The sequence below is a fragment of the Ceratotherium simum genome, chromosome 8 (genome assembly GCF_057802395.1).
Source record: "Ceratotherium simum simum isolate JZ-2026a chromosome 8, ASM5780239v1, whole genome shotgun sequence".
In the NCBI taxonomy this organism is placed as follows: Eukaryota; Metazoa; Chordata; class Mammalia; order Perissodactyla; family Rhinocerotidae; genus Ceratotherium; species Ceratotherium simum.
In genome coordinates, this window is record NC_141907.1 from 78,174,690 (window position 1) to 78,188,236 (window position 13,547).

The 13,547-nt window shown below is 35.6% G+C and overlaps 1 protein-coding gene across 6 annotated transcripts in view; it reads left to right on the forward strand.

Annotated features, from left to right (window-relative positions):
* PDLIM5 (PDZ and LIM domain 5) overlaps positions 1-10,605 on the forward strand; it is a 215,279-nt gene extending 204,674 nt beyond the window's left edge. For all 6 annotated transcript variants that reach the window (XM_087434608.1, XM_087434602.1, XM_087434603.1 and 3 more), the window contains 4 exons: positions 55-235; positions 2,602-2,722; positions 5,821-5,936; positions 7,335-10,605. In XM_087434608.1, the coding sequence (XP_087290734.1) occupies positions 55-235; positions 2,602-2,722; positions 5,821-5,936; positions 7,335-7,424 (508 nt within the window). In that variant the 3' untranslated portion in view covers positions 7,425-10,605. The remainder of the gene's footprint in view (positions 1-54; positions 236-2,601; positions 2,723-5,820; positions 5,937-7,334) is intronic.
* Positions 10,606-13,547: the final 2,942 nt, after the last annotated feature.

Here is a 13,547-nt window from a genome sequence, read left to right on the forward strand (position 1 = left end):
GCTAACTTTAGAAACTTTTATTCCTGAACCAACTTGATCTCTTTTCTTCTGCAGGGGACCATACCTGGTGGCACTGGGGAAATCTTGGCACCCAGAAGAATTTAACTGTGCGCACTGCAAAAATACAATGGCCTACATTGGATTTGTGGAGGAGAAGGGAGCCCTGTATTGTGAGCTGTGCTATGAGAAATTCTTTGCTCCTGAATGTAGTCGATGCCAAAGGAAGATCCTTGGAGTAAGTATTGGAAAACTTTTAATTCTGAGTGACTTTTAAAGCAGAATAATTTTTTGTTATGAAACTCTTCCATCATTTTTACTTTTTATTTTCTTCTTGCTTGATTCCCTCTTTGCTTTCATCACTGTTTATTATTGTAAAGCAAAACTAAATAGACCTCTGTAGAAGTATATCGGACTCCTGGGGTTAAGTTGTCTTTGGTTTTGTCTTACTGAGGGCTGGTTTGTCTAGTGAAAGTCTAGCCACTGTGGGGAAGAAATAATTTACTGCGGGTGTGCTACCTCAACAGGACCCTGTTTGCTCAGGAATGAAGAGGTCGCACAGGACCACACACATCAAGAGTTCTCAGAACTGACACCTTCACTGTTTTAAATTAAATGCCATAGCTTTTATAAGAGCAGCATTTCCCCGTTTGTCAGGGTTCAAGCACAGGGCACAGATCTCATGAAATACGTAAAACATGAGGCTTATAAATGATATTTTTCTTCAATGCATATAATGTTTAAAAATATAACCTCAGTTTCATGAGAGTATTTATGTGATAGAAAAATAATCAAACCACACCTTTTTTTTTTTTTGCACAAAAGGGAGTAATTTAGGAGTCAGATACATAATAAATAATGATGAATGAATGAATTTCCTGCTCTGGAATAGCCAGTTTGCAATTACAGAGTAAGGGTCAGGCATTTCCTATGAGTAATCAGGAGTTGGAATCTTATTTTAGAAGCAGCCAAAGTGCCTGGTCTCATACAAAACTCATACAGCTCATACAAAAGTTGAAATTGGCATTGCTGAATTCTGATATTCTCAATATGAAAATATAATAGTGAAACTCTATTCATATCACTTGAGAGAAAAGTTAGTATGAATTATTGAGCAGTCTTACTCAGTATCTTTAAATGGGTCCAAAACTTTGAGGACACTTAAATTATAAATACACCACATGAAATATTTATATATTATTAATTTGTACAATATGTTGGGAATAAAAGAGTAGAATGATTCAGGCTGTACCTTCCCAAATGACAAATAATTCATAAGTAGAATATATATTAATAATGCTGTTTTAGTATATAAAAGTATTCTATGGATTCTAGAATAATTAGTGAAATGAAATCAAGTAGGGATGGAAATCTTACACTTTCTGCTTTAGAGATGGGCCGGAACTTCACTGAAGGGATAGATTCTCTGCATTGTGTTTTAGTTGTTTGATGACCTATTAAATAAGAAATGGTAATCTGTCTGTAGGATAGAAAGGGAAGTCTCTGCTGGCAGCCTTGAGAAATGATTTGGCTCACTGTACATTTGTTGTACATGTTCATGGTGATCTTTTCGGATCTAAACAACTGTCATGTCTTCCTCTTGTCCTTCAGTAGTGAACTATGGCATTTTCTATGGCTAATAATTTATTCTGTATCATTTTATTTTACTTTGATATTTTTATTATAAAAGAAAATATTTCACTCTACCACAATTAGAAAATATGAAAAATGTAAAGAATAAAATTAAAATGACCTATACATTTACCAAACCCAGATAATTCCTGTTAACCTTAGGATGTATTTTCTTCCAGTTTTCTCTTTATAAGTAATTCATTTAGAAAATTGTAACCATACTTTATGTATAGCATCCTCTTTTTTGTGATAAATATTATGGAAATATTTTATTAACTGTTCTTCAAAAATGATTTTTAGTGGCTCCATCCATATCTCTAAATCCAAAGAAATGATTCCTTGCAAAACCAACTTCCCCAAACTTCTTTTACTAATTAAAATCTGGCCCAAGTCCTTGGTGCTTGGTATATTTAACCATAGGGCCATTGTTGACTAGAATCCATGCTTTATGGTTCAAATTTTAGACACTCATTTGAGTGTGTGCTTAGTACAGTCACAGCTGATTTCCCAAATCCTAAACATGTGTTAAACTGATTGGATTACGCTGATTATGTTATTGCTTCCATAATGCACCAAAGTATAGGTTTGTTTTAGTTTTTAAATGTTTTGCCTTTCCTCCGTGACATTTTCAAGATAATACTATGAAACCTTTGTAAGTTAATGTTTCCTGACACCCCTTTGAGAGAAAGCAGAATGTATTGTAGCAAGCACTTATGAAATGCTTGCTTTATTTACTGCATGTATAATGTTTAAATAACACAGTAATCATTCTTTAAATAAGTTTATTGATGTGTGTTTGTGAAGAACGCACATATTATATAGTGCATCAGTTTAGATGATTTGTGAGTCTTTCAAAGACAAAGCCTGTGTATCTACTTTGGTCAGTTTAAAAGGGCTGTGTTGGTCCAGCTAGTAGAATAAGCATTTGTATATTGTCATCTTTCTTTACATCCAATTACCTTTCTATAACAGGAAGTCATCAATGCTTTGAAACAAACTTGGCACGTTTCCTGTTTCGTGTGTGTGGCCTGTGGAAAACCCATTCGTAACAATGTTTTTCACTTGGAGGATGGCGAGCCCTACTGTGAGACTGGTAGGATCCGGAAGCTGTTCGTTTCTTACGTTTTGAATAAAGATAAAACATTAACCCTTACATTGCTATAAAGTTCAAAGGAAATATTAGGCAAAGTAGTTTTCCTACTTGTTTTAGGAGCATTTAATGTTACTCTAAATATATAGCAAAAAACTATGTAAAGTTTTTATATGACTTTGTCAAAACAGATATATTCCCAACATCATTAAGAGAAGTGACCATGTAAGCATTACTTAGTAGAAAAATATTTTGCTTGATTCCCCAATAATTTATGGATATAAATTCTACCAAATTGTGTAGGTAAAAGCCACCTCTTATGCTCCAGTAGTGAATTTTCAGTGGTTATAAACAAGAGAAATGTTCAACTTTTGAATATGATATCGATTTGCTCTTTAAAGCAACTACCTTGACAATAAATTGGAAATCCTTTGTTCCTTTTGCTGAGTAAGAGGGTAATCCTGGCTGGGATTGCTTCTTGGTAAATATTTTAATAAACTAGGCTCTAAGGACCAATGTACTGCATTTGTCTCATTACCTGAACTCTGAACGCTTCCTTTTCCTTCCCAAAGGTGCTAAGTGAACTTTCATAACCCTTATTTGTTAATATCACCCTTACTTAGCTGTTACTACCACACATACATATTTCAAAAGATAAAGTATTTTTCCTTCATCATGCCTCTACTCACTACCACTGCTTTCCCACTATGAGGTTTTGTTGTTGTTCTGCCTTGAAATTCAAAATTGAAAAACACTCAACCCCTCTTTGCCCGCTGAATATTCTCTTATTTTCACCTTTCTTGTAGCTCCTTAGTTAGGACCAGTCTAGATCTGTGCCACACCAGACACCAGGAAGCCCTATGGAAATTCCAGTAAACTACCCATGGACGTTTTAGGACAGGCTGGCTATAAGTTGTATACCCTGATTCAAACAGAATATTTTACATTTTATAATTCAATTTAACTCCTTTAAGAAAAAGCTTATTTGTTTGTTTTAGAAGCTTTGCAAGACGTTTTGACTAATTGGCAGATAGCCCCTATCTAGCCAAAACACATATAAAACTATCTAGCCTTAATATCATATTTAATGTAGTCTAAGAAGTCATATTTTTAAAACTCCAAAATTGCTTACAGAAAGGGAAAAATATTATTGAAGATTTATTTAAATGTCACTTCTAATCAACTGGGTCTATTTTCATTCTTTTTCTTTAACCTCCCAGACTTGTTCTTAACCCAGTCTTCCCCATCTCAGTAAATGGCCCTGCTATCCACTATCCCAAACCTAGTCATCTTGGATTCTGCTCTTTCCCTTGTTCTCCCTATATCCAATATAATTAGTAAATTCTAACAGTTCTACCCTCAATGTGTATTGAATTCATTCATTTCTCTGCTCTTCAACTGTTACGACTAAACCCAGCTCACTCTCACCCTTTGCCTGGACATTGTAATCACCAACGAAATGGTGTATCTGCTTTCCCCCAACCCTCAAATAGCAGCTGTGGTAATATTTGTTTACATGTGAATCAGATTGTGCTTGATACCCTTCATGGCTTCCACTAGACCAAAACTATACTCCTTACCAGGGCCGGCTTTGCCAACCTTATCTCCTGCCCCTTTCTGTCACTGGATTCTAGCCATACCCAGCCCCTTTGCTGTTTCTGAACATGCTAAGATCCTTTTGGCCTCAGGGCTTTTGTACTTGCTGTTTCTTCTAAACCTCTTCTAGTGTTATACACCTCCCCTAATTATTGTATATCACATCACTGTTTTCTTTCCTTAATGGTACTTACCACAACTGAAATTATTTATTATCATTTAAAATACAATAAGTGATGCCCTCCTGCTCCCGATGAGAGTATAAGCCCCATGAGGAGAGCAACCATGTCTGTCTGCTTCACCACTATCCCCCTAACTAGTGCCCAGACAGTGCCTGGCACACAGTAGGACTCTGTGGATATGTGTTAAGCAAATGGTGCTAAGGAAGATTGAAGATTGCTAAGAAAGGTGAATCAAGTTGCAAATGATAGCCTCCTTTCTCCTGCAGCCCAGGCTGGATTGAAAAGGTCAAAGGCCAAAGAATGAACCATGAGTAAACACAAGTAGTGAGAGTGGCCACATAAAAGAAAACAAAAATGTCGCTAAGTTCTAATTTAGTAATAATAAAGAAACATCTTTTCAAAACTGCTTTCTTCAGAAGGAAATCCTATTAGTATGTTATAAAACTGTAATCTGTGTCAAGTAAATGGTGTTCTCTGGTTAAGGATTTTCAGCATGAAGTCATAAAATTGAAAGGAAAATACAGCAAAAACAATAGTGGCTAATATTGTTGTGTTACAGTCCAGTTAGAAACTCAGTCATGGCACTTATTCATGGGAGTTTCCTGTGACCTTTTTTTTTCCTTATCAAGTCAGATACACTATGAAATTTGCTAACGTCAAATATTGCTTCTTGATTTAAGTTCATTAATCTTATTGCTGCTGGTTATTGGAAGTTCTCTTGTATTTTGTCGAAACAGTCATGTCTATTGATAACTTATCAGAGAACAGTGTTGTTGTTCTTCTTCATACGTATTTAAGTAGTTGGAGAGAAATGAGAAGTATTACATGGAAAAATATAATAAAAGATGTTAAGGGGCCAGCGTGGTGACGTAGTGGTTGAGTTCGCGCACTCCACTTCAGCAGCCCAGGGTTCGCAGGTTCATATCCCGGGCATGGACCTACACACCGCTTATCAAGCCAAGCTGTGGCAGGCGTACCACATAAAATAGAGGAAGATGGGCACAGATGTTAGCTCAAGGCCAATCTTCCTCAGCAAAAAGAAGATGATTGGCAACAGATGTTAGCTCAGAGCTAATCTTCCTCACACACACACAAATAAGATGTTAAGTTGTGTAAATAACGTTTACCAAGAGTAACCTGAAATATGCTGTACATATATCTCAAGCCAAATACTCAATGCCATCTGAAAATTTTCCAGTTACTACTAACTTTATCATCATCTCAGTTAATTCTAATTTTGTTGCTATTTTCTAGAAATTATCATTCTAAAGCTTTGCCATGTTTACATTGTGTCTCCACACCCCTACCCCCGCCTCAATACAGATTATTATGCCCTCTTTGGTACCATATGCCGTGGATGTGAATTTCCCATCGAAGCTGGCGACATGTTCCTGGAGGCTCTGGGCTATACCTGGCATGACACTTGCTTTGTATGCTCGGTAAGTAAACTCTTATTTGCAAGTTAAAGGGGCACAGTGTGGCCAGTTCTAGCCTAAGCACTAAATGCAAATAACAGTTCTTGTATCTTTCAGTCCTTCAAACCTAAAAATATTTTTACAGTGACTGTGAAAGTTGTTTATTAGAATTTTTGGCACTTTTTGAAATTACTTGGCACAGAATAAGATGCTTACCCCTTTAGAGAAAATCCTATTTTTAATACATTTTTGTTTATAAGGAGAGGCTATATATTTCTTAAAAGGGTAAAAGTCCTTTACTTTTTTTTAAACTGTTTTATTGGAGTGTTTTTAGTGATTTTTGGAAACATATGTAATTCTTAAAATAGAAATAAACAATTATAAAAATTTATTATTGAATAAACACTGGAAATAAACTATATATTGGTCCATTTCCTTCCTTAGCAATAGTCCATGAATATTCTTTTCTTTTTGAGACTGTAATAAATGTGTAGTAATATATTTACCTATTTCATTTCATACTTTAATATTTTTGGTTTTATTTTTAATGATGAGGCTAGATTCAGAGATTAACATTAACCTAAGATATATGTTTTTTAATTTAGAAAGTAAATATCCAGTAAAGATACTCTGTTTAGATGTTTGATTTTTTTTATTAGAATTACTGTATCTAATAGTTTTCAGTACTCATTATATGAAGGGAAAAAAGTCATGTTAACTGAAGTTGAATGATTTCCCCAAACATGACCACTGTTTACCTCATCCATCTCCTAGTCTTTATACAGTCCTTAAAAAGCAACAACTTTTAGCAGATTTGCATTTTCTGTTCTCTGCTCCAGCTGCTCTTGAGCAAATTAACAAAGGCAACAGGAAAGACAAGAAGACATAAATGTGGGTAGTTAACTGACTGTATAATCATCTGGCAGCCAGACGTTGACCAGGGCTCTCACTCTAAGAAACAGAGGAATGAGTGCAAAGAATTCTTAAGAGTCCTCTGCCCGTGCATTTGGGGGCTTGGGAATACTTGGCAAAGCAGATGTGTTGTGTGTTCTTTTGGAATGCTTTGGTCCTCTACAACAGGAGGCAGATTTAAAGCATTGATTAGAATTTGGGAAGAGAAATTATATTTAATGTGACCTCTTTATATGTTAATTTTTTCATTAGGACCAAGTGCTTCACTCCCAATAAAGAAAAATAATGATCAGTGACTTAAATAAATTAGAGTGCATTCCAGGAAAAAGTCCTTCTTCGTTGCTTTTGAAAGATTACATGAAATATCATGGTAATCGTGAATGTCCAAGTGTCTGACACAGCCAACTGGAGTGCTTTGTCATGTTGTCCATTGGGTGAAAAGTCATTTTCCCCTTCTTAGGCTTATGAGATAAAATAATGATATTCCCTTAAATAATGCTTCTTTTTCAGGTATGTTGTGAAAGTTTGGAAGGTCAGACCTTTTTCTCCAAGAAGGACAAGCCACTTTGCAAGAAACATGCTCATTCTGTGAATTTTTGAAAGTCAACAGTTCAGGAGATGAGAAGAAATTTGAAGAGAAAGAGGAGAATTAAAATTACCAATTAATTTTTAGATTTAATATTTATATGGAGTTTTGAAAAATAATAGTGGCCCTGAAGGGATAAATTCCAGCTTTAAAAGCCAGGTCTATGGGAAATATTTGGCTTCATAAAGTAAAGAGACAGTTGGGCATTTATTATTACTTTTTTCCTGTATTTTCTGCCCATAAAATAACTTTTATAAAAATCAATTTCTTGGTTGACTATTAAATTTATCTTAGAATAAATTAGTAAAGAATTAAATTTTAGAATAAAAACCTTGAACCTCTATGCTGAAATAATTATACTTTCTTTCCTTGTTAGGTGGTTATGAGTAAATCTGTAAAAGGCAATAAAAATGCCTTACACTTGATCAATATGTGAAATGTATTTTTTTAAAAAATAGTGTTTATCTTTAAAACAGTAAATAGGAGTTAAAACAGAGAATTTTATCAGTGGTGGGTGTCCGTTTTTTAAAAACTGTATGTACATTTTTTTTTTGTTTTACAGTTGATCATTCCAGTAGGAAAGGCCAATGAGATTTTTGATCAAAATGTGTCATGCTGATAAGAGATGTTATATTTTTCTCTCATTCTCCCCCAAAAAAGCCACCATATAGCTTACAACTCAATTTTTTGCCTTTTATTAAAATATAGTCGTATTCATTATGTATGTTTCATCACCTGTATTAGTCAAACTCCATTTTTTTCCCTTCCCTCATGTTGAGATAAAGAGCTAATTGAATAACTTTGGACTCTGACCGTTTTCTCTCTCTTTAAAGAGAAATAAGTAGAGAAGAATGTGATTGGGAATTATGGTAAATCAGAGGATTGGATCCAAAATTTTAAAAAATTCCTCCTTTTTGGACAATGAATCAATTAAATCAGTTTCAGGGTGGTAGTGCTGACTGATGAAGGTTTGAGAGCTCTCTTTGCAGAATAATTTTTTTTTCTTTTATTCTACATTGGAAAAATAAAAGGCTTGGGGATGTGATCAAATCTAGATTTTTTTTTTCCTTTGGGTAGTCCTTTGGGTAGTTCTCTCTCAGTAATAAGTGAACCTCTTCCAAATGTGATCACAAAGTTTGGAAAGCTTTTCTTCACAGAGGTTTGGTAGTATAAGAGGGGAATATGATTAATACTCAGACTGGCCCATTATTTTCTTCATTTAGGGAAAAAAGTTATGTAGATACCACATGAAGACAGAGAAACAATTGTCGCAAAATTGTGGATCCTGCTTGCCCAGTGAGAAAGAGATGATGGCATTTGATAGTTTTTCTTTGTTTCCAGAATGGATGAAAGCCCAGGATCCCGCTAAGTTATAATTTAAATTTGTTTGGGGCAAGGTGTTTTTAAAGTTGAGACAGAGCCCCAAAGTCCTTCCGGCCCCATCACTCACTCACGACTTCACTTCCATTGTGTTCATGTTTGTTGTGGAGGGAGGTTTTTGCTACAATATTTGTTTAACCTCCCTAAGAACTTTCCAAGGCATCTCTCCTGAAAGCTGTTAATTTATGGTCTAGCAGATTTATGTTATATACAGATAATAATTAACTGGGGATAAAAGAATGAGAAGGGTGACACAAAGTGGCAAACTGAATGCTTCACCAGTAGCAACCCCTAACTCCCTCCGCCCTTGCATCTTGGAGGGAGGCAGGAAGGTTTTTCTGAAGTGCTGGAACTGAATTGTGCGTTATTTCTCATTGCTGCTGAAACCACCTATGGAAGACGTGCTGGCTAATGTGCATTGTCGCATATCTTAATGTCAGTCTTTTGCTTTACATAATAATAAAATAAGTTGGTGGTTTTGTTTTGGTGTGGTAGAGATTTTTTGTTATTTAGTTTTGCCTTTATAGATTATATGCTAAGATAGGCTTTGATAAGTCAATGGCATTTGGGTATTTCCTTCAAAGAATTTTATTTGACCTGGATTTCTTATAAAGTTATCTTACATTAAGGATATCATTTTTATTAGACTTTTCTTTCTACATACTATTCATGGAGCATAATGTTGCATTTCTCTAAATTTTATCCCTAAAAGGGTAACGTTGCTTCCTAATTTATCATTTTGTCTTTGCGCTTTGTCCTTCTCTTCTGTGGGAAAGCCTCATATCTGTCCCGAAAACATTTAATCCTGTGAAATAAATATTGATTATAATCCAGAAGAATCTCTGTATTTTCCAGTGGGGAATGCCATATTTAATACACCAGCATTAATCTTTTAATAACTGGCAGAGCACTTTATTCTTCTGGTGCGCTCCCCGAATATTTATTTTTCTGATTATAAATATTCCATGTCAGTAGCATTTTTTAAATTATTACCTCTCTGCTGTAGAGCATTTACTTTTAGTCTCTAGATGTATATTTTGGAATGCTGTGCTTAGTATAATACAGATTAAAATCACAGTACCTGACTCTAAAACATTCCCTACTTCGATTTCCCAGTTTCCAAATGTTAGTGATAGGTTCAGATTTATAACATTTCTCTAGACTTCCAAGGGCTGAATGTTGCCCACTGAAGTAGCAGCCTTAGAATGACCCCCTCTGCTTATGCTTGTAGTAGCATACGTATTTCCTACTGATTCAGGTTACATTTAGAGTCGAAAACTAAAACCTGATCATTTGGTCACAGTATTGTGATAAATAAAAATAAGAGTTTAAATCTTGAAAATATTAGCACAGCATTATGTTTAAAAATCGTCTACAACAAAAATGTATTCTTCGTACCATTTTCAAGGGATACTATATGAGAACCACTTTTATAGAAAATAATTCCTTCCTCTCCCCTGCTCAAGTGTAAATCTCGTGTTATAGTAATTTTTGTGATGTTTGGAGTTTAGTCATCCCTATTGAAAGGAAAGACTTTTCAGACATAAGGGAAGGGAAGATGTACTGAATCATTTTACACAAATCAAATGTGGCTTCATCTCCCAAATGTTTAAGGTTTGGATTCTCAATGTATCATTTGCCTTATCTCTTAATCTCTGTCTTCTGTTTCTTTAAGTTTTTAAGTTTGTATATGTCTGTGCTCTATTGCTTTTGGATACATTTTCTAATTAAAAACCACATGAGAAATATAATCAGTATAGTAATATCTTGATGTGCACATCCTCAATAAATAAATGGCTGCAGTGATGTTGACAAGCTCTCCTGGTTTTTCTTTTTGGGTAGCAAGTGGTTTCCATTAAGTCATCGTGGGGAAAAAACCGTGTTCACAGGATAGGATGAGATGAATAATTCTCAGAAGACTCCCTCTTTTATGACATTTTCCTATCAAAATGTCTCAGGAAAAAACATTTGAAAATAACTGCCACATTTATTCTACAGTCCATTTTTATGCTCTGCATGTAGCATGTACACAATAAATCTTTATGAATTAATAGATAAATAAGCTCTATTGTCTTTTAAAAAATATGTATTGCTGAAATTATTTATTGGAATAACTTGTAATATCAAGCATTATATTCTATTGTATATCACATCAAACAGCGTAAATCGCCATCTACATTTCTCATTGACCGGGGTACGCTACTTCATGCTTAACTCATCCTGATCTCATTAGCTAACTTTTCTATAACTAAGTAGGCCTACCTATTCCCCGTTTGTTGATTGACTTGAATAAGATTTTTTCCCAACTGTATAAAGTTGAGAGGAAATGTTTCTGTTGCAGACTATATATTGGAAATAAAACACAAATTCAAGTCTATTTGCTCACAGTATATTAAACTCCAGAAGCCAAACTTATAAGAGCATCAAGTCTGCATCTGACATTTTAATAGCTGCTGTTTGGTTTCTATCAATCACGTCATTGCACATTAAAATGCACCGACAAAATAAGAGATCTGTCATTTCTTCGTTAAGAAACAGTAATCCAGTACAAGATTTATAGGCTTAAGACTCAACAGTGTGTGTTCACAATAAATCCCCATTCAGTGCTCAGACCAGAACAAGCCTCCCTGTCGGTCAATGCTTTCTGCTCAAAATGTTCCTAATAGAAGATTATCAAAGGTTTTCTTACAGAACTACATATAAAATCCTTTTTGCCAGCAAAAGCTTAATTTAGGTTGGCGGTTTCCCATTTTGCATACTCGCAGACAAGATCTTGGTTATATCAGAAACACATAGGTACTGATGTCTTATTAGCAGGCCTGGTGTTAATTAGGGAGAATTACCAGAAATAGTTTGCTTCGTGGGAATTTATTACAGAATCACACTTGACTGATGGCGGAATAGGAGTTGCTGAGAGAGAGCAGCTCTCACTCATAACCACTAATTAATAGGGTGCCAAAATTCCGCAGAGAAGGTTCACCCCAAGTGTGGGAGCCTCGCAGGGAAAATGGTCCCTTTGCAGTATTTAAAATTTAAGAGAGGAAAGGGACCAGGACACAGGGCTGCCCAAGAGAGATCTCAGACAGACTGATACAGTTCTGTGTTGTACTCATGAATGAGAGCATTTAACTCAGGTAGCATAAAGCCCAAAAGTTTGTGAAAGAATCCCTTTCCCTCCAAAAGTCAAAAGCAGCCTGTATATTTATCATACTAAGGAGATATGCATAGTATTTTTAATGTGGCAAATGTCTGATTCACTCAACTGTTCGTTTTATGAAGAGAATTTAGAACAACTCATTTGTCTATGGTATTACATTACTGACCTTTTCCTCTTTAGTCCGTGATTTAGAAGCTGTCTGAGTAGGTGGCAAGATGACATCAGTGATTAGTAAGAAAGGTGTGGTCTCCACACCTTGAACACAGAGTTGGGGGAAAGCACGGTGTGTTTAGTGTTTGGTGATTGGCACTAATGGCAGAGCATTGAGGGAGCCCTATTAACCAAAGTTTGCCAACAAGGGAATTGTTTTCCTGTGTCTGTAACTGCGTGTAATCCCATACAATGAAACTTGGAGCCGTTGCTTAGTGTAGAAGAATAAAACATTTCCATGTCAGAAAACTGCTGATCACTGACCTCAGGGAGAAAAATAAAACAGTTTAGAGTTCACAGAGAGTATAATTTTTCAATTTCTCTTCAGGCGACTATAGTTCCCAAGGAAAAGGACCCTGTGCCAGCTCCATCGACTGCTCGACACGGTCTCTCATGCATCCGTGTTTCAAAGGACAAAGTTTCTGTTTAATAATTGGGTTCTAAATTAGTTTTTCATCTTCACATTCTAAATTGTGACATTTGCTCTCTAGTTCAAATATACTTAGGTTTGTTTTTTCTTTCCTTTTTGCTCTTTTTCTTTTGCTTGTAAAGCACACACAGCTGGTGTTATTCTAAGCACTTATTCAAAAATACCATTGTTTGTTTCAAGTATTTTAGTAGACTATAATATCTTCAGAGGTGTCTTTTGATTTTTTCTTTTCCCTAGTGTATTACTGATAGGCCAAACTGCTCCCTTGGTAAACAGGAAAGTAATTTGAACTCCAGTGACTTATACCAATATTAATTTTTTTTTTTTTTTTTTTTTTTTTGTGAGGAGGATTGGCCTTGAGCTAACATCTGCCAATCCTCCTCTTTTTGCTGAGGAAGACTAGCCCTGGGCTAACATCCGTGCCCATCTTCCTCCACTTTATATGGGACGCCGCCACAGCACGGCTTGCCAAGCAGTGCATCGGTGCGCACCCAGGATCCGAATAGGCGAACCCCGGGCCGCCGCAGCGGAGCGCTCACACTTAACTGCTTGCACCACCGGGCCGGCCCCATACCAATATTAATTTTGCATAAATAGAAATCTTTGGTTAGGTGACCCTATATTGATGTCATCTGACCCTGGAAGCTTTCTCTGTCCCTGTTTGCTTGAGAATCTTGACAATCGAAAGCCTCCTTAGTTGAATGAAGTGGAGAGCAAAAGAACCCATGGAGCTTTTCAATTATGAACTTTGAAATATAAGTTGAATTAATTCTGGCTTCATCAACTGAAACGTACCATTCATTCTGCTCTGTTAAATTTTTATGCTACTGCTTAATAATTTTTCTGGTACCATTATAAATGCTTTAAATAAAAATGAACTTAATAAGCAAATTAAGAGGCACTGAAATGAACCCAGTACTTCTGCCCCAAGGAAAGATACAAATCAACAAAGTGAATCAA